At 31.0% G+C, this 23,443-nt stretch overlaps 4 protein-coding genes across 5 annotated transcripts; 2 read left to right on the forward strand and 2 right to left on the reverse strand.

Moving 5' to 3' along the window:
* Positions 1-3,891: 3,891 nt before the first annotated feature.
* On the reverse strand, positions 3,892-11,281 carry LOC114164740 (Transducin/WD40 repeat-like superfamily protein). Of its 2 annotated transcripts, none has more exons than XM_028049496.2 (13): positions 11,095-11,281; positions 10,870-10,994; positions 10,608-10,740; positions 10,398-10,528; positions 9,226-9,459; positions 8,793-8,971; positions 7,995-8,095; positions 6,742-6,894; positions 5,749-5,804; positions 5,585-5,642; positions 4,818-4,938; positions 4,639-4,749; positions 3,892-4,539 (listed from the first exon to the last, which is right to left on the reverse strand). In XM_028049496.2, exons 2-13 carry the CDS (start codon positions 10,974-10,976, stop codon positions 4,445-4,447), a joined length of 1,479 nt encoding a protein of 492 aa, XP_027905297.2. In that variant the 5' UTR covers positions 10,977-10,994; positions 11,095-11,281; the 3' UTR covers positions 3,892-4,444. The 2 variants fall into 2 exon arrangements, with proteins under 2 accessions (XP_027905297.2, XP_027905296.1); XM_028049495.2 differs by having other exon boundaries at positions 10,608-10,769.
* Positions 11,282-17,374: 6,093 nt separating this feature from the next.
* Positions 17,375-19,309, forward strand: LOC114163100 (isoflavone 2'-hydroxylase-like). Its single transcript, XM_028047187.2, has 2 exons — positions 17,375-18,406; positions 18,556-19,309. The coding sequence occupies exons 1-2, from the start codon at positions 17,516-17,518 to the stop codon at positions 19,162-19,164; spliced, it is 1,500 nt and encodes a 499-aa protein (XP_027902988.1). The 5' UTR covers positions 17,375-17,515; the 3' UTR covers positions 19,165-19,309.
* A 922-nt stretch (positions 19,310-20,231) lies between these two features.
* LOC114162594 (serine carboxypeptidase-like) lies at positions 20,232-21,163 on the forward strand. Its single transcript, XM_028046531.2, has 3 exons — positions 20,232-20,499; positions 20,741-20,874; positions 20,958-21,163. The coding sequence occupies exons 1-3, from the start codon at positions 20,388-20,390 to the stop codon at positions 21,060-21,062; spliced, it is 351 nt and encodes a 116-aa protein (XP_027902332.2). The 5' UTR covers positions 20,232-20,387; the 3' UTR covers positions 21,063-21,163.
* Positions 21,164-21,374: 211 nt separating this feature from the next.
* On the reverse strand, positions 21,375-23,202 carry LOC114163099 (isoflavone 2'-hydroxylase-like). Its single transcript, XM_028047186.2, has 2 exons — positions 22,225-23,202; positions 21,375-22,134 (listed from the first exon to the last, which is right to left on the reverse strand). Exons 1-2 carry the CDS (start codon positions 23,128-23,130, stop codon positions 21,526-21,528), a joined length of 1,515 nt encoding a protein of 504 aa, XP_027902987.2. The 5' UTR covers positions 23,131-23,202; the 3' UTR covers positions 21,375-21,525.
* Positions 23,203-23,443: the final 241 nt, after the last annotated feature.

Raw genomic sequence — 23,443 nt, forward strand, 5'->3', positions numbered from 1 at the left:
AAAAATAATGTCAATTTATTATATTTAAGTTAATCTCGTATTTTATTGATGTTGTATTTTTCATTATCTTCTTGTTATCACATTAATTAATACATAAAACAATGTTTTAATGAAATTCATATAATCAACATTGTAGCTTCATCTAAAATGTTCATTTTGTTCCGTAAGATCGATAGAAAGGGTTAAGTCATAAGTAAGAAGTGAAAAAATCTTGAGAGTAAATAGAGGCACGTTCATGCTTTAGTAAAATTGATTACAGATATAATGTTAAGATTATTAGCCATGCAGTGTAAAATAGTACACATTACGTATGCGTATGCACTATTAATTATTTAGTGAGAGATAAAATGTTGTTTCTCCTATTTAAAATACTTATGGGGTACTAAAAAAGTTTTGTAACTCGATTCTTGCTTAAACTATATTTAAGCCCAAATTATAGTTTTAAAGTATTAGCCAACTTTTTTTTCATTGAATTTTACACAGTTAATTGTGTGAAATTAAATATCTAAATTAAATTTTTTAAAATAAAATATTAATTTGATCCTTTACAAATCTTGAAAATCATGTCTCTCATATAATATATGGAAAACCTGTCCAGATTATAGTAACCGATAACAAAAGAATAAAATATTACTAAAGGTGTATAAAATATTAAAATATCTACGGTAAGATTCAAATCCCTAATCTTTGTTTAACCGTGTCTCATTTAATCAATACAATTATCTTCATTAGGCTTATAATGTTAGACTTATATTATTTTTACTTCCAAAGTTAAAATAATTAAATTGGTATAAATAATTTGAAAATGAATGCAATACATATTTTTTTTTGTTATTACTTTGGGAGGAAAAAAAAAACCATGCTCAATAGAACTCTTCTTTGAAGCATTTAATCTTATTAAGAATTCAAATTTCATATTTTTTTTTCATTAAATTACTTTTGATCATAAATAAAGTTTTACAAAAGTCTTTTTTTAAATGTTTTAAAATAATAGAAATTACTTGACAAATCACAAACTTTCACTTCCTTTAAAACCACATAATTTGGAGTTTTGTAAAATATCTAATTCATAGAAATATAAAACAAACCTTCATGATAATCTCAGTCAAATTAATTTTGATTCTGATTTGTGATCACATGTGCCCCATATTTTATAGGCAAAACAAAAATACTAAATACTTATTTCAAAAGTAATTTAATTTAGGAGAATGCTAACCAGTGCCTTAAGGATACTAGTTAAGGAATAATTAATGTGCATTGGTATTATCATTTCTACATAGAAAGCTAAAATAATTAAGTACAGTAATTAAAATAGTATAAATGCACATAACAAATTTTATAAAGACAAAAATATCCTTTTAGATTTTTAAACAATAACTTTATGATACAAAATAAAGACTTTAAAATTTTTAAAATCTCTACTAAAAAGCAAAAAAAAAAATCAATAAAATATCAAATTAACACTTTAATTATTTTTTTTTTGTAAAAATTTTAGATGTTCAAACACTATTTTTTTTGTTGGTTTTTATGCTACTTTAAACTTTCTTATGTTGTTTTTTTTTTTTTTAATTTTTAGATGTTTAACACTATTCTTTTTGTTGGTTTTTCTGTTAATTTAAAATTTCTTATGTTTAATTATATTTAATTTTTAGCAACATTAAAATATAGTTATTTTATTATTTAATTGGTTTTTAAATTTTATTTGTGAACATTAAAAAAATATTAAACACATTTGTATAATATTTATGGGTATTTTTGTCCTTTAAATAAAATAAAGGTGCATTAATTGTTATTAGATCAGATTTTATTTAATATCACACTTATTTATGTACTTTTGTAGAATCCAATGTATATTAATTATTCTTAACCAGTATCCTTAGGACACTGGTTAGCAAGACCCTTTAATTTAAACTTCATGTATTATATGTGGATGAGGGATTTGAGTAACGAGGTATTAATTAATAGTTAGCCCCAGCAATGATCATAACCCTAGTTCTACCAACTTGGAATAGTTTTGTTGAATTCTATATATGTAAAAGGTACGCACAATCGGTAAAAAATACTGAGAGTTAACACGTTCATTCTTTCATTTATTGTGTAAGCATAAAAATGATTATGCTAGAACTTGAGAAGAAGTGCTAAATCTAGCTCCAAACAAAGCTGTATTCATCATAGTTTGAATCCAAAAGGAACAAAACTTACCAACAGAAGGATAAAAGATAGGATACAAAATTAATAGCTAAATCTGAACAAAGGTTGATATATAAATAATCTAATCTGAATTAATACAAGTCTACAAAAACACTTATCACAGATCTCAGTTTTAATCCACTGAGACCGTCTTAACTCATCAAACTCCGATTGAGTTTCGGATTACGATTATTATCGACGAATTCTGAAAGTCGATAATAAACGTTTTATTTTTATAATATAAGACAGGAAAATAATATAATAACTTTCAACAAAATATATATAATGATATATTAATTATCAAACCAGCAGCCAGTTAAAACACGTTTTATCCATGTAATTTTATCACTTTTGATAAAAGGGCATATAAACAAAGGATATTTCACATCTTATAAATTAGATTTTAAAGTTAAACTAAACTTTACATTCTAAGATCATATAAAGGGTGTGTTTGTTTTCAGAAAATTACGGTTGGCAAGAATGATGAGAGAGTGACAAGTGTGTTTGTTTTTAGGAATTTGCATTATTTACACATATATACTTAAAAGCCAAAATGATCTCTAAAATGAGAATATTTACTTATACTTAAAAGGGGGAGACAAAGATAAAATGATCTCTAAAATGAGAAGATTTACTTGAGTGCATTTACAAAAATAACACTTCTTTATTCGTCCTTTAAAATTTTAATAATTAGTATTATTATAATAATACTGATAATAGGAATTTCTCCGACTAATTTTTATTTATTTAAAAACTAAGTATGCAGATTTTATTTTAAATTAATGTTAACTAATTAAATATTATTTTATATTAATTTTAACCATAGACTGTAATTTTACTTTTTAATCTATTAAAATATTTTTTTTATTACATTCATCAAATTATTCACAATTTTTTTCTTCAAATCTCTTTACTTTAATCTTTCTATTTTTTAAAATAATAATCACCTCAATTTCAAAACTTATTGCGGTAATTAGATTTGTTACATCATCCATTACCAAGTTCTTAATATAAATTTGTAAACATTTAATACTTACATAAGCGGAATGTTGAGGAGATTTTAACCTTGACTAGTGATATAATTAAATAGTGTATATAAGCAGGTGATAATTCATATATTAGTTTTGAGGATTTTTGTTCATATGCAAGCAAAGTTTTTAAAGTTTTAATTAAAGCTAAATCTAAATTTTAAAACTTCATATGTAAAAAATTTTCTAAAATGTATTAATATGAATGTACTTCTCGGTAGTATAAAAAGTTTTGAACTCTACTATCTTTTTTTTTATTCATGAATTTAAAGTTAAAATCTTATTTAAATATACTTTTCACATAAATACTTTTTTACTTCATAATTGAAGTGTATTTTTGCTCGTTAAATTTTTAAAATTCAACTTTTCAGTCTTCTGTCCACCTAAAATAACTTGAAGATTACAAATTATTTATACGAAAACCTAATTTAATTTTACATTTTTACTAAAACACAACCTACCTCACGTATTAAACAAGCAATTTTAAATTTGAAGAAAAAAAGTACTTACAACAAACTGTAGGAATTAAACGTATTTAAGCACATACAAAGTATACGGTTTGCTTGATTACAGTTTAAAAATCGAAAATTGTTTGTGAATATTTTTACTCAGTCATCATTCTTGAAAGAGAAAACAGAAGCATGTAAATGAGGTTTTCTACTTTACTTAGATCTTCCAATTCAACCCATTTGATTTCAATTTCTAAAAGCAAAATAAATATGAAAAGTTTTTAACCACTATCTAACAATACCATGTTGGCCACTAACTCAACTAAGGCTGGCCTGCGTATGATGGTTCTCAAAGTAGAGGCACAACGTCAACCAGAAACTTTTGGTGCTAAAAAGCCATTCGCTGCACAATGCTTTTCTTTTTCTTTTTGGCTTATCTTTCCTACTGTGTTTGTTCTACAAAGCATTGGCCATCTCTGCTATTATGTGGTTGCTGCTAGTATCAGCTTTAACCCCAAAAGACCCTTTAACAGGGATTTTTGCCATGAGAGCACATATTTACAAGCAGCTACTGGTTACCCTATTCTTACTTACACCCAAGACCACCCTGATTCAGAAAGGGACTATTTTCCATTTTCCATAGGGCATCAGCAGCAGACTAAAACCTCAAAGTTTTGATCACGTGATGTGTGCATTAGACATGAGCTTCGGTCACGTGAGCATAGGGTAGCTCAGCAACAGCTTCAGGTTCTGTACCTGCAGAGCCATTCACAGTCATCACCAGCGCATATAAAACAGTCCTTCATGTGATCCAAGCCATGCACCCTGAGAGGAGTCACGCTTGTATTGGTTTTCCTCTTCTGCTTTACAACCTAAGCAACCAACTTTAAAATTAACAACCAGCTGACAAACAAAATATGGTAGAATTTATAAAAGTGAAAGAAGAAAGGATGAGAGCTTATCGTCCTCACTACTGTATGTTTTATAGCACATTGTGGAGAGGATTGAATCAGAGAACTTGTCCTCAAAAAGCAATTCACCAGACTTGAGACTCCATAACCGTAGTTTGCAATCCTCTCCCCCTGAAATGTCAGACAAAATATTTAGACCTAGAATGCAAAATAAAGAACATCACTGAAACAACACCCACCTGACATAACAAATCTCTCAGCTGGGTCGACACCAAGTTGTATACGAGTATGAGAATTCACGTGCCCTTCATAACATTGAACGGCACCCCTCTGAAGTAGACGATGATCATAAAGCCTAATCTGAAAAGGAAAAGAACATTTATGTTTAAGTAATTTCCCTCGTGATATGCAGACTGCAAGAAATGGTGGCAGCCAAGATAACATAAATCAACAGTTTCACCCATTGTCTTGTAAGCTCTGATAACATATATTGCCTTCATTGATCATTGTATAATATCAAGGTGATGCTACATCTAGAGGATAAACTAAATAAAATGTCCCACGAAAAGAAAATTCAATTAAACAGGATTTGTTACAGTCTGAAAACTAAGGATTTGGTTGGACAAGTTTCCCCAATAGAACTTTTAGGAGAGAAATAAAAAGAAAAACAATGAGATTCTCCATAAACTAAAATTACATCATTTCAAAGTTAATTCATAAAAGTTCTCATGATTTCTCCGAGTTCTTTTTTCCAACTTGTATATAAACTAATTTTAACTCATGGAGAAACTAATTATATCTTTGTATTCCTTTTCTCCTAGAAGTGTTTATCAAGAAGTTTGTCCAAATATAACCTAAATGTAAATAATTTTTCTCCGATTTAAATGAGGAATAAATACATGCAACTGCCAATCATGAGATGCTGCTGCAACATTTTGGTATTATATTAAACGTAAAATCAGACATGAATGATATAGGTAACAATTTTCCCGGAGAGTGAACTAACCGATCCATCCATTGAGCTTGCTACAAAGTACTGCTCATCAAACTGAAGTGACACCAAACTAGAGTCAAACCCAAAATCAATTACAGAAAATAGTCAAAAGTCAATATTATTCAAATGAAGATACATGTCAAGTAGACAACTGACAGGGAAAAAGGATGACTAACGAAGATATAGATGAAGGCATCCTAATTGTATGGGAAGGATATATGTCTCCTTTGAGCTGCAATTAGGTTCAAACATAAGCATGTCAACAATAGATAAAGCTAATAGTTTAACGAGAATCATAAAGTGGATCATTAGACATACAAGAACAAGTTTTGAAAATAATACAAGAAATAATTAGTCCGTATAAAAAATAAATTTGCACAGGAACTTAAACTGTTTCACATAAAACAGAGGGAAATATTAACAAGAAATAATAACTAAATAATGAAAAAAAAAATTCAATTTTTAAACAAGAAAATTGGAAAACTACTGAAACATGTAAAAGTCATTCAAGAACTTGTTTACAAAGATATAGTTCATCCAATCTTTTACCCAAATTGTAACTTAGCCTATAATGCTTTTAATTTCTACTGTTTAGTTGATTATTCCTCCTTTTTAAGGTTTTATCAACAGAATTGCTCAAATTTGAGTAAAATATTCATTTGAGCCATGATTAATTAATTAGTTTGCTTTAATGGTACCACTACCCAATATTGTTCCAGATATAATGAAAGCAAAAGTAATGTACCATGACAATCATCAATTAATTAGTTTGCTTAATGATGCAAGCAATTGCCAAATGAGACATGTACTTGCTGATCAAGACAGTAAATTTTAAATAAATTCTTCAACTTCTAATAGCAAAGAGACAATAACAATTCCCTGTAAACCTAAGAGATTCATATAAAAAAATTTAAGCTACATAGAGATAATGTTAAAATTGGGTGCCGTGAAACTACTACTCTCTAAAGATGAATTCAAAAATCAAAGAAAAGATGTTATGTCAGGAGTAGATGAGCTTTTGAAAGTATGAGCAAGCATACATACATCATTTGGCACACAATGGGAAATCTTAGTTTTCACTTCATTTTTCTTAGATATACTTTGTTGTTTTTTGAATCTTCTAGTTCTCTCGCCTCTGCTCAATTCTAATTTCCATAACAAAAAAATACCTTGAACCATTCCTTTTTAGAACTTCCAACTTTCGTATCTGAATTATATGGTATTCGATGGGTAATAAGTCTATCAGAAAGACTTTCTCTTCTCTCACGAAAATCTGCAGTCACAATGGCCCCATTTCTAAGCCCGCATAAAATCACATTTCCCTGCAACAACAATAAGAAAATATATTGAGAATAGTAACCACATAATATGCACAAAGGATATCACAGTGATTTTTTAAGAAAATATGAAACAAAAAAAATGACAGCATTCAACATATATCACATTTCGCTCTACATAAAATATTTTTTTTTATTAAAGACAGAAAAGAAAGAATAAAAATAAACCAGGGGATAACATATTTCCTAAACAATGAAAATAGAAAAGAACACAAACAGACAAATAAAGAAGATCATCAATGTAATAAAACTCCCAAGTCCCTCTGCAAAACTAATTCTAAAGAAAATTAAAGACAGGAAAGAAGGAATAGAAGTAAATCAGAGGATAAGATATTTCCCAGAACAAATAAATAAATAGGATCGTCAGTGTAATAAAACTCCAAAATGTAACTTATTCAAACTAACTCCCAGATGTTCAATTACGGACTGCAGTTACAATCATAATTCCCAAAACAAAACAACTGTTTCCTAGACTCTTACTTGCCTTTCTATTTTACCTAACATATACAGTTTTAACTAATGGGGTTAATTATAATTATATATACCGTAAAAAAAAGTTACAGGATGAAGCATAATATGTAAACTTTTGACAACTAATTAAATTGAATGCTGCTCTCATACAGATCTCATTATGCTAGTCTCCGTATTTCTGATCTAGATATAAGACCAAACAAATTACAAAAACAAGTGGGACTCGTACTCCCCGTAAACATCTGATGGAAAGGACATCACCTTTTAAGTAAATGTGGTATCTAGTTGCTATTCCTTTTTTTCCAAACATCAAGCATAGCATTTCCTTGTGAACCTTATCACTATTATGTCTTTTGCAAAATGAGTAATAAACAATTAAATAAATCTGATTTATTTCAAGTGTGTTTAATAAGAATAGTACAAAAGGTAAATTTTCGGTTCATATTCATGAATGTGATAGTTAAATTTACAAGAACATTTTCATTTATAAAGACATGATGAAAATTTCATCTTTTCTTCAATTTAATTATATATTTGATTGAAAGAAAATGTCCCGGGCAGAATTTTAAAAAGAGTAACTTGCTAACTTATTAAAATAAAAAGGGATAACTTACAGAATTAATAATTTGTTGTGCAAAAACATCACTTTTACAACGTAAAAACCATGTTTCCATCCTTGTTTCCAGATCCACTGAAGCACCTCCTAAATTTGTACCTAATAAAGATATAGAACACCAATAAACATCTTGCAAAAAATTGGACAAAAATTACAAGGGAGGAAATTGTAATGTCTAAAAGTTTGTTCAGATATTCTCTTGGAAGAGACAACTGTTCTGTTCGTGAATTACCAAGACTTACCATACCACTCCCTGTGGCACATATTTCATTCTCTTAATGTGACAAAAACAGACACAAACTGAAGACAAGAGACAGAACTAAAAAAACAAAACAGAACATTCACAACCATATGATACAGGCTAGACAACATCATTCTATGTAGCTAAATTTTCTAAGCGGAAATCAAACAGTGACGAGACTTAACATATTAGAAATACACAAATGGGAATAAAATTACAAAAACATTATAAATCTGTGCAGTGAACAGAAGCAAACATAGTCTCTCAACAATCCAAAATCCTTGCTAAACTGTTGACAAAAATTTGGGTGCATATTACGGCCCAAAGTTATTTATCCATTACCACCTATAGCTTTTGGATATAATAAAAAACTCAACTGGTTGGAAACTTGCAATCTATATAGGAAAGTGCTAATGAGGGAACCTAAAACATAACAAATCAGCAAGGCCACAAGTTAACACTAACAGTATCTGTATCTAAATTTAACATTATGTGCCATAATGCATGTCCTTGTGTATATATGTGAGAAAATATGAAGAGCAACATGTCCCTTACCAATTACAGCCCGGTGTCTATTATAATCATATTCTGCTGTCCAAAGGGTACATCTGAAAGAAGCAATTTCCTCAAGTCCGCTCCATGTGTTCAGTATACCTGGTCCAAGATTTAATGGTTCAAGAAGACCAAGAGTATAAACTGATCCACCTGACGTTTCTGATCCCAGTGTAGTAAATCTATTTTCATGTTAAGATCTTTCAATTCAAGATCAATTTTAATTGAAAAAATGGAACACATTGTTCCAACAATCATGATAGGATTTAACATGTCAAATACCTTATAGCTAATCTTGGTAATACAATGTTGCATGGATGATCAAGATTAGAAGTTAATTGAAGGTCATAGGACTACATGCTCTAGTTTTGACCATATATATTACATTACTATATAATGCTTACAGAGCAATTACCAAAAAACATCAAAAGGATACAAAACACGTCCTGCAAGAGAACCATCATTCTCTGCCTGAGGAGAGCACTTTGGACCCAACCTTATACAAGATATTCTGGAGGGCATAAGCAATGCAGCTCGATTAGGTCTGAAAACTGGCTTATGCACTTCATCATGCTCAAATGTTTTCCCTTTAACATAATTCCTCAAACAATCTGCCATCCATTTTGTCCCGTCATCAAAATATTGTCCAACCCCTCCAACTTCAGAAAAACTGCAAATAAAAGTTTAAAAATCAACTAGAAAACAGTAATCCACATTCTGCATCAATGTGAACAAGAATCAAACAAAGAACAATCAACATCCAGGTTCAAATGCAGGATCATCAAAGTACTGATAAAATATTCAGAGAAGTTGATATCAGTATCAATTAGAGTAATAGGGCAATGTTGCAAAAGAATATTAAAGTAAAATGAAAAAAATAATGAATAATTTGATGTCAAGAGAAAAGATACACACGAATTGATTAGGGCAAGCAATCATGATGACTGTTACTCATACTATTAGGAAGGTAGCAGTTTCTAAAAACTAATGGCATACAGGATAGCTTCTATTTCAAAAGCTATATATAGCATGTTATATTATAAATTATTAGAAATGATAAAAGAAAATACTCAAAATTAATGACATTCATAATGCACAATAAAAAGACATAGGTGTCTTAAACAAATCATACAACCAATACCAACAAAAGGCTAATAGAAGTTTCTTGGATGAGAATCAACAATTATCATCTTCTAAATCCAAGGTGACTTCTTAATCATTTTCACTACTATTACAGCTGACGATTTCATTTATGAACATTAAAAATCCCAGAAGTAGCCCCCTAAAGAGCCCTAATGTCTCTGTTCAAAGGACTTTTTGAGAATCAACACATAGCACTGCTGTAGCGGCAACATTTAAAACCCTTACCTCCTACTTAACAGTATCGTGACCTAATAGATGAAGTGAAAGAGGATATTTAACTTAGATAATAGTTAGAAACAACTAATAAGGCGTATTTACATTCATTTAACAATTAAAAATGACATGGTTCAGTCAGAAAGGTTAAAGAATAGAGATTCTCCCAATCAAGTAGTTACATTACAGAATACAGAGCAAGCACAACAACAAACTAGAAAATGCGCGCGCACAAAAAAAGACACTAGTTACCTCAAGGAGCCATTTATGCTGCCCGTCAATAAAACATCAGTTTCAGTTTGCCCCTGCAACGTCTGCACATCAACGCGCAAGTGTTCCAAAGCACAAACACCGATCTTATCTGTTCCCCGGTATCTCCAGACCTGCAAATTCAATCTTTAGATTAGATTCAAAACTCGGAAGGCTGAACCGCAGAGAAAATGAAGACAAAGTCATTCGCACCACAGGTTTAGATGCTTGAATTTTCCCGTATTCCTCGGCAAAGTTACATTTGCAATAATGAGAGTAAATGACATGGCGACCATCCAACTCTCTAGCCTGAAGCAGCTTCGACAAGGTCCTGTTTCTGAGCTTCCTACAACAACTCCTACCACTCTGCTTTAACTAAAATCATTCACATTTTAAGTTATATTCTCAAGCACTCATGTATAACCCTAATAAGACATACAAAACATTATTAAGGTTTCACTAACACTATAAATACCTGATTGGAAGGGGTTTGGGGTGCATTGGGAGTAGGGTTCTTGGGCTTAGAAGAAGAGCCGGGAATGGGGCCTTTGATGGGGAAATATCTGTTCTTCTCAGGATCATAGTAAAACCCCGGAAGCTCTGTCCCAAAATACACAATTACTTCAGTATCATCAATAATTAACCATGAATTGGGACAAACAAACATAAAGGTGAATACGTTTGGAACGAATTGCTTAACCTCGCGCCGGTGCCATATATCCGTCGGAAGAGGAAACACGTTACCGGCAATTAGGTTTTGGGAGTTAGGGAAATAACGGTACCACAGATTTTAAGCGGCGAAACAAGTTTGCAGCTTTCACTCTCTGAATCCCTTTGATTTGCAGCTAAAAGATTTAATTAGTAAAATTTTATCCATTTTTTTGGATGTGTGTGATACCCGATTTTAATAAAAGTAGGTCAATTGAGTCTTAAACTTTAACGATTCCTTTACAAAAAACAAATAAATATATATATATATATATATATATATATATATATATTAATTAAAATGACTTACAAAATATTAAATATTTATATTTATATTAAAATTTAATAATAAAAATTATAAATAAAAATAACTGTATTAATAAATTTAATAATATTTAATTAAAAAATTTTATAAATTATCTTTTTAAAATTAAAAATCAAATTGACAGTTAAACAAAAAAGACAAAAATAAAAACTATCTAACTAATTAAACTAAATTTTAATTTATTTTTTAGAAATTCTTTTTATATTTTAATTCATGTTAATAAAACTATCATAAAAACATAAAGAAAAATATATTGTCTATAAATAATGTATTTATAATTAATAATAATATTATAATATCATCGACTAATTGATAATAATATTATAATATTATTAATTATAAATACGATATATACGATATTGTATTTATATTATAATGTTATAATATTGTTAAATTAATATATAAAAGAAATTTTTAATTATTAAAAATAAATTGAAATGAACGAATGAAATATGAAAAATTAGAAAAAAATAAAGAAAAAATTATATAGAATTTTGAAGAAAATGTGTAAAAATTATTTTTAATTTTTAAATATTTAATAAATAATTATATTAAAAAAGATAAAACTGAAATAATAATTATGTAGACAAAACAAATTATTTATATATAGATTCAGTTAAATTATTTAACTTGGTTTTTTTATTGTAAAATATTTAATGTCATTCTTTCGTCTAATTTCATAATAAGATATATAGTATTAATTTAGACATAGAAAAAAACATTGCAAGTTCTTTTTCATATTTAAATTGAACATTTCAAAACTAAATTAATCGAACTAAATAATTTAGATAAGTAGAAGAAACAGACAACAATTTAAGTTAGTCAGTGTTAATTTAGAGAGAAACAACATTGAATATTTTAACAATATACGAATCGAATTGAATTATTTAAATAAAAATAAGAAATAAATGAGCAATTTAACGTGGAATTGTGAATAGGAACAGTGTTAACATATTTACACTTTTCAAATAATATATGATTTTACGATTTACACTTTAGACGCTTCAAACATAAACATTTGAATTTGTTCCTCCAAATGATTGAGTAGTTGTCAAAGTTTTGAGAGCTAGTTCCAATTTCTCAAATCCTAAGATGTATATTAATCCCTTTTCACCATAATTTGCAGGAGCATCTTACCTAATTCTATCATATTATATTCTTAGACATATCTAATGAAAACACCAAATATTATAAGCAACACTTAATAATATCAGGACTTTATTCTATTTCTGACCTACTTATTTTCTTTTTCATTCAATTTAAATTCTCTTATATTTATTTGGGTTAAATATGTTTTTAAATTCTTAATTTTCAGTGAAATTTGAAATTAGTCATTCTTCAAAATTTTAAATTAATTTAGTCATTTATCTTTAAAAATGCGTGGATTTAATTCTTTTAACCAAATTTTATTAAATGTTGCAAACGTATTTAACAAAATTTGGATTAAAATGACTAAATCCACATATTTCAAAAGATGAAGAACTAAATTAATGTAAAATTTTAAAAAGACTAATTCTAAATTTCGATTATACGTTTAGAGCAAAAGTATATTTAATCCTTATTCATTTCTGTTTAGCAACAATAACCTAATTGTAATTAAAGAAACCCTTTTATTTCAGCTCAATGCTTGCATAAGCAACGTTGAATTTTATTGTAAAACCTGAAAGACAAACGATGACTTTTCGAAGGGGACTTTGAATTTTACATTATCATATTTTGAATTTCAGTACACATTACACTGGCTGCAGACGTTGAAAAGATTTTATTGAAATTTTATTCATCCGTCTCTATCGTATACTTTCTTAAAAAAAAAATGTTAACCACTCTACTAATTAATAAAATATAACAGTAGATTTTGTAACTTTTAAACACCACTGTACTATTTTTTTTTCAATTTTTTAAACTGGTTTCTAAAAAAATAACTAATTAGTATGTCTTTTTCGTTTTATAACTGTCTTTTACTGAAAACAATATTATTCAAATTAAATAAAATGATGAACAATAATGTTTTTTTTTTTAAATATTCAACGTCAACTTTTATCTAAAAGTCAAATTTGGATCAATCAAATATGTTTTTCTTTTAACATATTCCAATCAACAGAGCATCTCACACTCTATTAATTAAGTGTTTATCTTTTGGTTTAGCATTTCTTTTGGGTGTTTATTATTTAGTTACAAAACGAGTTATTACCGCTATTTGTTTATTCTCTTGTTTCAATTATTTGCATTGTTCTTGCGGTTTTAATACTAATTTCCCATTCATCTTCGTATATAATAATCTTTTCTGCAGATACAGATGCTACCTACATATATCTTTTTCATAATTTGTTTTGATTCGTTCAGTGAACATGAATGAGTTGTTTTTCAACACAATGTTTGATATTTCCAGTACTAGGTTGGAGGAATATTCATTTATAATATTATGGTCAAAGGTCATATAGACAAAATCAATTTATGATATATAAGTTAATAAAAGTTTATTTTTTAAAGTTAACTTTATGAAATTAAGTTATATTCGATGAGTTTATAGTTTTATAATCTGATAGCAGATTGATATCGAATTACTCTTTTAATATATTAGTCTCACATTTTAAATATATATTCTGGATAAGGAATATGTGTTAGATGTAGTTAAATTATACTTATAATTTACTTCGTAATATATTCTTTTCATTTACTAATTTACTTAATGAATAACCTATCACCTAAGAGATAATGATAGACAACAAGAAATAAAAGATAACAAATATCATATTATAATAAGAAAAATGATATTATGACTCAAAATTCTTTTATTTTCATCTTTTATTTTCTAACGTGTTTAGTGTGAATCATTGATTAATATATATTTTTTTTCTCTGAAAAACGACCCACGTCAAGCACGAGCGGACTTTGCTTAGGACTAAGGGGAGTCATGACTCCTCAAGTTTTTAATTTTATTGTTTATATATATTTATATATTTTTTAAATTTATATTTATATTTTTTTTTATTAAGTTATATATATATATATATATACTTATATAATTTTATTGTTTAAAAAGTAAAATAAAAACTATAATTTGATGGACCTTGGTTAATAAAGGGAATAAGGTTTTATATCTAGTCATTAGTTTTTTTTCACATCAAAATATTAAAAAGCGTGAAAGTAAAAAGAAAGACAAATTGGGAAATAGAGATTGGAGGACAAAGAGAAAACTCATACTCACAATATCTCATGAATCAGTATCTTAGTATAATTTATGTATGTTAGATTTATGATTATTTCATTACGATATTTCTCTCAAAGTTAAATCTTTCCACAAATTAATACAAACCCTAACTATAATTTTAAGAATATTTTTATAAAATTGGCATGAACAAATTATATTTTTCTCAAATTAGTATAAACCTACATTATAAAATGTTAGAATTTTGTATTTTTCGATCCATAATAAATTAGTTGAATAGTCTTTAATTGAAATATAAATTAGAAAGCCCATTTTAAATTAGAAAGTGTGAATTGTGGTATGAAATTATTTAAATAAAGAAAATATATATTTTTAATTAAAAAAATTATATATAAAAAATATAAATTGACACCTTAGATATTTTATCCAAGTTCACATATATATATATATATATATATATATATATATATATATATATATGTGTGTGTGTGTGTGTAGTCATATATTAAATTCTCAGTGTAATTTATTGGCTTGAATGTTTATTAAAAGTTTGATATAAAACTTAAACCATTAAGTTACTCAAATTTATTAATTATGGTTAGTAATTTTTTTCTGAATTCTCTTTTAATATTTTATATTTAATGTTTGTAGGTATTAGAAAATTAGAAGAAAAAAAAAACTTTCTTATCAATAAAAATGAATACGATGAAGATGTATTCTAGTAATTAAATTTCTCAATTTGAATTATTATATCATATTTTATATTAAATTTTAATTATGTGTAGTTAATTATTATTTATATAATTATTTGAATTTTTTTAGTTGTTATTTGATACTTTGGTTTTAGTTTGATTTTTATACAACTGTGATATTTTTCTTAATATTTGACTTTTTGAAGAAAAATATTTGTTATTTTAAAATTGAATATTTTGATAATATCATAATTTTTTTGATATAATTTTTATTTTTTTTATAAAAATAATTTAATTAATATTTGGAATGAGAAAAAAAATGAGTACACAAATGTATTTGTTATATGATGAGGACAAGGATGAAACGGAATTATATATCTACTAAGTGTTAAGTTTAGAAATAAAAAGGATGAATTTTTATTACGAGACGAGATAAAGAAATTCGCACCGCCATTACGCTGTAAGTACGTATTCTTTCTCCGACTTCTTTATTTCTCTCTCTTCTTTGAAAAACACGAACACTCTCTCCTTTTAATTTTCAAGTTTTCTTTTGAATGTTCTTACATCAATTAATTCTTACACTTAATTTGTGGAAAGGTCTAGAGATAAGAGTTTAGATATATTCGTTGAAAAATGAGATAATTGGGAAGTAATAATGACTTTTATTATTGACACTTCTTTCGATAACAGGAATTTACGTATTCATTTAATTTAAGTTAAATAAGGTGTCTCTTGAATTCGTTGTATACTTAATACAAAAAGTTATTTATGTTACTCCTCAATAAACTTCTTGTTATGTTGCTTTTCATCCATTCCATTTACTTAATTTTCTTATGAATGGTAAATTACACATCTAGAGTCATGAATGGAGTAAGATATGTAAATTTGTATTATTATAAATTACACTTCTATTTTTTTTTCATTCTCTAACTTTTAATGAATAGTGATACGTTAATAAACGATCCATACTAAACAAGTTAAGAAATAAATGAAAATTATAGTATCATTTTCACACATATTATGTTACCTAATAAATAATAAATATTATAATAGTATCATTTTCACATATATTATGTTACCTAATAAATAATAAATATTATAATTTAAATGATGAGGATAAGATGAAAGGAGTATTTGAAAAGGGATGAAGTCACGAACGGAATATATATATATATATATATATATATATATATATATATATATATATATATATATATATATATATATATATATATATATATATATATATGGATTATTAATTATATCTGGTTAATGTTGAAATTGTTTATCAAAATGAAAAAAATTTCGAATAAACCTCGTGAGAATAAATTTATTTATCATCTTTAAGTAGAAATAAAAAGGAAATTTGATGGGAAAAACATCAAATAAATTACTTACAATATAAAATAAATTATGTTCTTTGAAGAAAAAAAAGTTATATAACTAATCTTAGATTACATGTAAAAAATGTGATACCTGGTGGTATTTACTCTTTACTTTTATGGGGACGATTTTTTTTAGAGAAACCATTTAGGATCGCCTAAATTTATATGTAGTTATTTCTCTAGTCCCTTTTATCACATGGATTCTCTATGTAGCTATTGTTTTTCTTTAATTTACATGATTCTTTTTATTCATTAGACAGCTACGTATTCTCATATGATATTTTTTTAAAAAAATATATTATATTGGCGTGAAAACTGACAAGAAAATATATCGCTTACAGAAGACAAATTCATTTAATTTCCTCAACCGAGAAGGCAAGTTGCTAGAAACAGTGGTTTTAAAAAGACAAATTCCTTTAATTAATTTGACTAAAATATATATGAAGGCAAATTCATTGTGTTAGAATTTGAATCTTCTCGCTTTCGATGACAGCGAAAGTGTTGACTATGATCTATCATACTTAGTATTTTAAGTTGAATGAAACCTTATTAAGATTATTTATCTATTTAAGAAAATGATATCATTATCGGACAATGAAACTAAATGATTTGTCTAAAATAATTAAAAATAATACATCTTTTTAAAATAAAAGACCTAAGGTGTACACTTAAAAATATAAAAATAAAAAAACAAAAAACAAAAATATTATTTAGTCAAAGCAATCCTCAACCAAATTGCTGTATAAAAGTTGTTGCTTCACATGGAAACATTAACCAACCAAACACACCTACGTATAGTGTGTTCGTTCTCTGCAAACTCAACTATCTCACCGTAACCAGCCATGGAAACACTTCCATTGTTCACATACTCTCTCTTCTTCCTCCTTTCTCTTCTCATCATTTTCAAACTTTTCTTCCAAACAAAGCACAAAAACCTTCCACCAGGTCCACCACCTCGTCCCATAATCGGCAACCTTAACCTCCTCGAACGCCCCCTCCACCGGTTCCTCCAACGCATGTCCCAAACACACGGCAACGTCTTCTCCCTCTGGTTCGGTTCCCGTCTCGCCGTCGTCGTTTCATCGCCCTCCGCGTTCCAAGAATGTTTCACCAGAAACGACGTCGCCTTGGCCAACCGACCCCGCTCCCTCTCGGGAAAGCACATCTTCTACAACTACACCACCGTGGGGTCTTGCTCCTACGGCGAGCTCTGGCGCAACCTCCGCCGCATCACCTCCATGGACGTTCTCTCCACGCAGCGCATCCACTCCTTCGCCGGAATCCGTAAGGACGAAACCGACAGGGTGATCCACGCCCTGGCCAGGGCCTCGCGCACGGAGTACGCGCACGTGGAGATGAGTTCCATGTTCCACGACATGACTTACAACAGCATGATGAGAATGCTGTCGGGAAAGAGGTACTACGGGAAGGAGATTCAGGCGAAGGATTTGGAGGAGGCGAAGGAGTTCAGAGAGACGGTGGAGGAGTTGCTGCAACTGGCCGGAGTTTCCAACAAGGCTGATTATTTGCCCTTCCTTCGGTGGTTCGATTTTCAGAACCTGGAGAAGAAGCTGAAGAGTATTAACAAGAGATTCGATACGTTCTTGGATAAACTCATTCGCGAGCAACGCAACAAGAAGGAGAGGGAGAATACCATGATCGATCATCTTCTCACTCTGCAGGAAACGCAGCCTCAGTATTACAGTGATCATATCATCAAAGGCCTTGTTCTGGTAATGCTTTTATAAAAGTCTTCTCTTAAGTATTTAATTTTGATAATTGTAGTTTTCAAGATTATCACAAATATGTTGATGATTGATAAATAATTGAACGGTTTGAAAAGGTAAAAGTGACCGGACATGAATTTCTTGTTTGAATGTAGGCAATGATGTTCGCTGGCACAGATTCTTCTGCTGTAACATTAGAATGGTCGCTATCAAATTTATTAAACCACCCAGAAATGTTGAAGAAAGCAAGAGATGAATTGGACTTTCACGTGGGAAAAGACCGGTTGATAAACGAGTCAGACCTTCCAAAATTGACATACCTGAAGAAGATAATCCTTGAGACGCTGAGATTGCACCCTCCTGCTCCACTCGCAATACCACACGTGTCCTCGGAAGACGTCACCATTGAAGGGTTCAACGTTCCACGAGACACCCTGGTGATGATTAACATCTGGGCCATGCACAGAGACCCTACGCTGTGGAACGAAGCCACGAGCTTCATACCGGAGAGGTTTGATGAAGAGGGATTGGAGAAAAAGGTGGTTGCGTTTGGAATGGGTAGAAGGGCTTGTCCAGGAGAAGGTTTGGCTCTGCAAAACGTTGGACTAACTTTGGGATTGTTGATTCAGTGCTTTGATTGGAAACGAGTCAATGAGGATGAGATCGATATGAGAGAGGCAAACTGGTTCACCTTGTCGAGATTAACTCCATTGAATGCCATGTGTAAAGCTCGACCATTTGTTAACGATCTTAGCTTCAACTAATGAGTGCATGATCTATGATTTTCTGTGTTTTTGTGTTCAACTGTATAATAATGTACGTGGGTAAAGCCTGTCATATATATCAGAATACTTATATATGCCAGGTTTTCTTTGATAATAAAATTTCTGGACTCTTAGTAAACTTCAATTTGAATTACGTAATTATAGCGACATTTTCATGCTTAACTGGTGTAAGGAAATGCAAAAACCTTTTGTAATTTTATGAAATTTCATTTTACATATATTATACCATGGTTTGAATGTTTGCTATGGAGATGGAGGAGTGAAGGAAGAAACATTAGATGGTGAAATGGGAGAACGTGTGGTAATAAAAAGGTGTGGGGTTGTTGGAGTAAAGGATGTTAAGAAATTCAAAGTAGTTTCATTGACTAAGTGGAAACGTAGAGTAGCTTATGACAGAGGGAAAGAAAGAGTTGTAGAGGGAGGTCTTGGTGTGTAAATTTAGGGAGTAGAAAAGTATAGGCTGAACAATTTTGTTGTTGGTAGAGGTGTCAGGTTCATGACCATTGATTCAACCTAATAACTCCTTTAAAACTAAGTCCTATTTCTTTTATCTAGGGACCCTTTTAAAGCCCCATGTGAAGGGGTTGGAAGAGGATTAAGGTAGACTTGATAACTTACCTGAACTCAAATTTTTACTTTCTTTCTGATATTGATGGTATGACGAATAATGGGTCACTTAAAGATGTGGTTTTTGACGGTAGTAATGCAGAACTATTTGAAGATAGAGATGATGATAGGTTTGGGATGAATGGTAAATCTTGAAGACACATTGACGAAAATATGAAATGATGGAGAAAGTTTGATGAAAGATTTAAAAGAGGTTCTGTAATAGGGGTTGGAACACATTGGCTTGGGTAGTTTCTAGGTAAATAAAAGTGTTGAGAGCATGAAATATACGAAGAATACAGTAATGAAGATTTGGACAGTGATTTGAAGGGAATAATAACTTCTCAAAATACAAAAGTGATGATATATTTAATTTAAAAATTTCAAGATCAAAATTGGAATGAAATTTTATTCATGGAAAGTACAAGAAAATTCATAAATATTATTTTTAAAATATCAGAAAAAAGTGTGTGGGGGAACTGTGCTATGATTTCAGCGACTTGGAGAAGCTGCTAAACCTGCCGAAAGTGAAGAGTGCTTTAGGTGTGGGGGGTGACTTGAAGTTTGTTTCATGCAGTTCAACAGTGTACAATGCTATGCTTCAAGATTGGATGAAAAATCTTGAAGTGGGGATTCCTACTCTTCTTGAAGAAGGAATCAAGGTACTTGTGTATGCAGGGGAAAAAGATCTCATATGCAACTGGTTAGGTGAGCCTAATTCATTCATCTGGAACAAGTTTGTTTGAAGAATGCTACATGAAGTTCTTTTTCTAATTAAAAACTACAACTGAATCATGATGAGGCTTGTTAAATACAAATGAATCCCACAAAGTTTGGTGATTTTCCATAAACTATAGTCAGCAAATAGAGGATGAGTTCATAAGAGTGTTGCTGACATTTCTGATTTTGTTAGTGTTGAAAAGTTCTTGATGTGATTCTCATTTTGCAGGAAACTCAAGGTGGGTTCATGCAATGCAGTGGTCAGGCCAAAAGGCGTTTGGAACATCTCCTACAGTGAAATTTGTTGTTGATGGTGTAGATGCAGGGTCTTTGAACAGCTATGGACCTCTCTCTTTTCTCAAGGTTTGTTTCAGTGTTGTGTTCTTCTGCGGTGAGGCTTTGTTAATTTCACATTGGTAACTCTTTGTAATGTGATACCATGACAGGTATATGAGGCTGGGCATTTGGTTCCCATGGATCAACCAAAAGCTGCACTTGAGATGTTTAAAAGCTGGATTGGAGGGAAACTGAACACTCAAAGAGATAATTAATCTATGTAGTCTTGTCAGAACCAAACACATGAATATATAGTCATCAAAATCATTGTGTAAATGACTTCGGGGTATAAATAATATTTGGATTATGGTATTTATATTTTTTTTTTCGAAACAATTCTTGAACTCTGTACTCGTATTAATGATTTGTGCAATGTGCACCATCCTCATTATTGTTTCATGCAAGAAAAATGTCGACAAATCATTAGACTTACGTAGTATAAAACTTATATAGTGTTATCCTATGTGAATGATGCGGGAACCACTGTTTTGCAACATTGTAAGATGGCTGTAAAAGTGGTGAAAATCTAAAAACAACAAAATGAACTGGACCATTTCTATAAGAATAACAAAAAATACATTCAACATTATTGGCAATTCATAACTCACTTGCAGAGTGGAAGGATGGAATATAATAAATTAGACAATAAGGAAAGTGTGTAAAAGAAAAAAAAAGGAACTAATTTGAGGAAAGTTTAGCGTAGAGTGGGCGTGTCTTGCACATGGCTTGGAGAGGAATTAACCTTGACAAAGTGATCCAATTGTTCTCCCTCATATCAAGCTTTTCCTCACTCACTCTTTTCCAATCGAAGCACTGAATCAACAATCCCAAGGTGTAGCTCACACTCTGCATGGCCATGGCTTCTCCTGGGCAAGCCCTTCTTCCCATCCCAAAAGCCACCAACTTTTTGTCCTCTCCTTCCACATCAAACCTCTCTGGTTTAAAGCAAGTCGCTTCATCCCACATCTCAGGATCTCTCTGCATCGCCCACCCATTGATGATCACCGCCGTGTCCCGAGGCACATTGAATCCTTCCACACTGATATCCTCCGAAGTAACATGCGGTATCAACACTGGAGCTGGCGGATACAACCTTAGTGTCTCAAGTATGATCTTCCTAAGATAAGGAAGTCTTGGGAGGTCTGACTCATTCAGCAACCGATCTTCTCCCACCACTCTCTTCAACTCCTCTCTCGCCTTCTCCAACACCTCTGGCTTATTCAACAGATTCGACAACGACCACTCCAGGGTTCCCGTCGACGAGTCTGTTCCCCCAAAGAGCATCGCCTGTGGAACAATGCACACAGAGTTAACACAACAAAGAGAGAGTGTTTTTTATGTGATGATGATGAGAGTATAAAATGATGAATGCGTTACCAGAGCAAGGCCTTTGATGATCTGGTCGGTGTAATACTGAGGCTGAGTCTCTTGGAGTTTGAGGAGATGGTCGATCATGGAGTTCTCACGATTATCCCTGTTGCTGCGGTTCTCGTCAATGATCTTGTTCAGGATGGCATCGTACCTCTTGCTGATACTCTTCAGACGCTTCTCCACATTCTGGAAATCGAACCACCTGAGGAAAGGCAGGTAATCGGCCTTGTTAGCCAGGCCCATGAGTTGCAGCATCTCCGCCACCGTCTCTCTGAACTCCCTGGCTTCCTCCGCGTTCTTCATGTCGGTCTCCTCCCCGTAAAACCTCTTCCCGGATATCATCCTCATCACGTTGTTGTAGGTCAGGTCGTTGAACATCGAGGTTATCTCCACGCGAGCAAAACCCTGGCGCGACTCCCTCGCCAGCCTGTGGATCAGGCGCCTGGTCTCGTCGCTTCGGATCCCGGAGAAGGAGTGGACGCGCTGGGTGGAGAGAACGTCGAGGGCGGTGATGCGGCGGAGGTTGCGCCAGTGGTCACCGTGGGAACAGGAGCCGACGGTGGTGTTGTTGTAGAAGATGTACTTTCCGGAGAGGGAGGGGAGGCGGTTGGCCAATGCAAGGTCGTGTTTGGTGAAGCATTCTTGGAAGGCTGAGTGTGATGAGATTACGACGGCGAGACGGGAACCGAACCAGAGGGAGATGATTTTGCCGTAGTGCTTGGAGGTTCGTTGAAAGAAGCGATGGATGGGTTGTTCGAGGAGGTTGAGGTTTCCTATTATGGGCAGAGGAGTTGGCCCCGGTGGCAGATTCCGGAGTCTTCTGCTTCCCAACAGGAACTTGAGACTGAAAACTATGAATAGAAGGGAAAGCAGAAAGTAAGAGAAGAGCAGCATCAAAGAAGACACTCCCATGATTGATGTTGTTATGGAAGATAGAGAACTAAGTGTGTTGATGAGTGATGAATGAAGAAGAAGGTGGCATGGCATCACCTTTATATAGCATGCATGTTATGTAATAACAGTATGTTGTTAGAGAAATGGCTGCTGAGAGCTGAGTAGTTGGACTTGGACTAGTTGGTGTGCCCACAGAATCATCTAATGCATTAAAAGAAAAGAATGTTTATGTATAGAAAGTAGAAGTGGTTTTAAGAATTTCCTTTAAATATTATGAAATAAAGAATTTTTGCATGAAACTCTGGGTGATGAAGTAGTAGATGGTGTTATG

This window comes from Vigna unguiculata, chromosome 9 (assembly GCF_037176805.1).
Source record: "Vigna unguiculata cultivar grain cowpea cultivar isolate G323 ecotype 2 chromosome 9, ASM3717680v1, whole genome shotgun sequence".
NCBI classification, from domain to species: Eukaryota; Viridiplantae; Streptophyta; class Magnoliopsida; order Fabales; family Fabaceae; genus Vigna; species Vigna unguiculata.

What these genes read in the sequence shown, in the direction of transcription:
- LOC114164740 (XM_028049495.2), bottom strand. An exon ending in ATGCCTTCATCTATATCTTC is followed by an intron (nt 5,643 to 5,748) that starts GTTAGTCATCCT and finishes GTTTGACTCTAG; the next exon opens with TTTGGTGTCACTTCAGTTTG. An exon ending in CAAGCTCAATGGATGGATCG is followed by an intron (nt 4,939 to 5,584) that starts GTTAGTTCACTC and finishes TTTCCTTTTCAG; the next exon opens with ATTAGGCTTTATGATCATCG.
- LOC114163100 (XM_028047187.2), top strand. Translation starts at nt 17,516, where the DNA reads ATGGAAACACTTCCATTGTTCACATACTCTCTCTTCTTCCTCCTTTCT. An exon ending in TCATCAAAGGCCTTGTTCTG is followed by an intron (nt 18,407 to 18,555) that starts GTAATGCTTTTA and finishes GTTTGAATGTAG; the next exon opens with GCAATGATGTTCGCTGGCAC.
- LOC114162594 (XM_028046531.2), top strand. Translation starts at nt 20,388, where the DNA reads ATGCTTCAAGATTGGATGAAAAATCTTGAAGTGGGGATTCCTACTCTT. An exon ending in TCTCATATGCAACTGGTTAG is followed by an intron (nt 20,500 to 20,740) that starts GTGAGCCTAATT and finishes CTCATTTTGCAG; the next exon opens with GAAACTCAAGGTGGGTTCAT. An exon ending in GACCTCTCTCTTTTCTCAAG is followed by an intron (nt 20,875 to 20,957) that starts GTTTGTTTCAGT and finishes ATACCATGACAG; the next exon opens with GTATATGAGGCTGGGCATTT.
- LOC114163099 (XM_028047186.2), bottom strand. Translation starts at nt 23,130, where the DNA reads ATGGGAGTGTCTTCTTTGATGCTGCTCTTCTCTTACTTTCTGCTTTCC. An exon ending in TCATCAAAGGCCTTGCTCTG is followed by an intron (nt 22,135 to 22,224) that starts GTAACGCATTCA and finishes ATTGTTCCACAG; the next exon opens with GCGATGCTCTTTGGGGGAAC.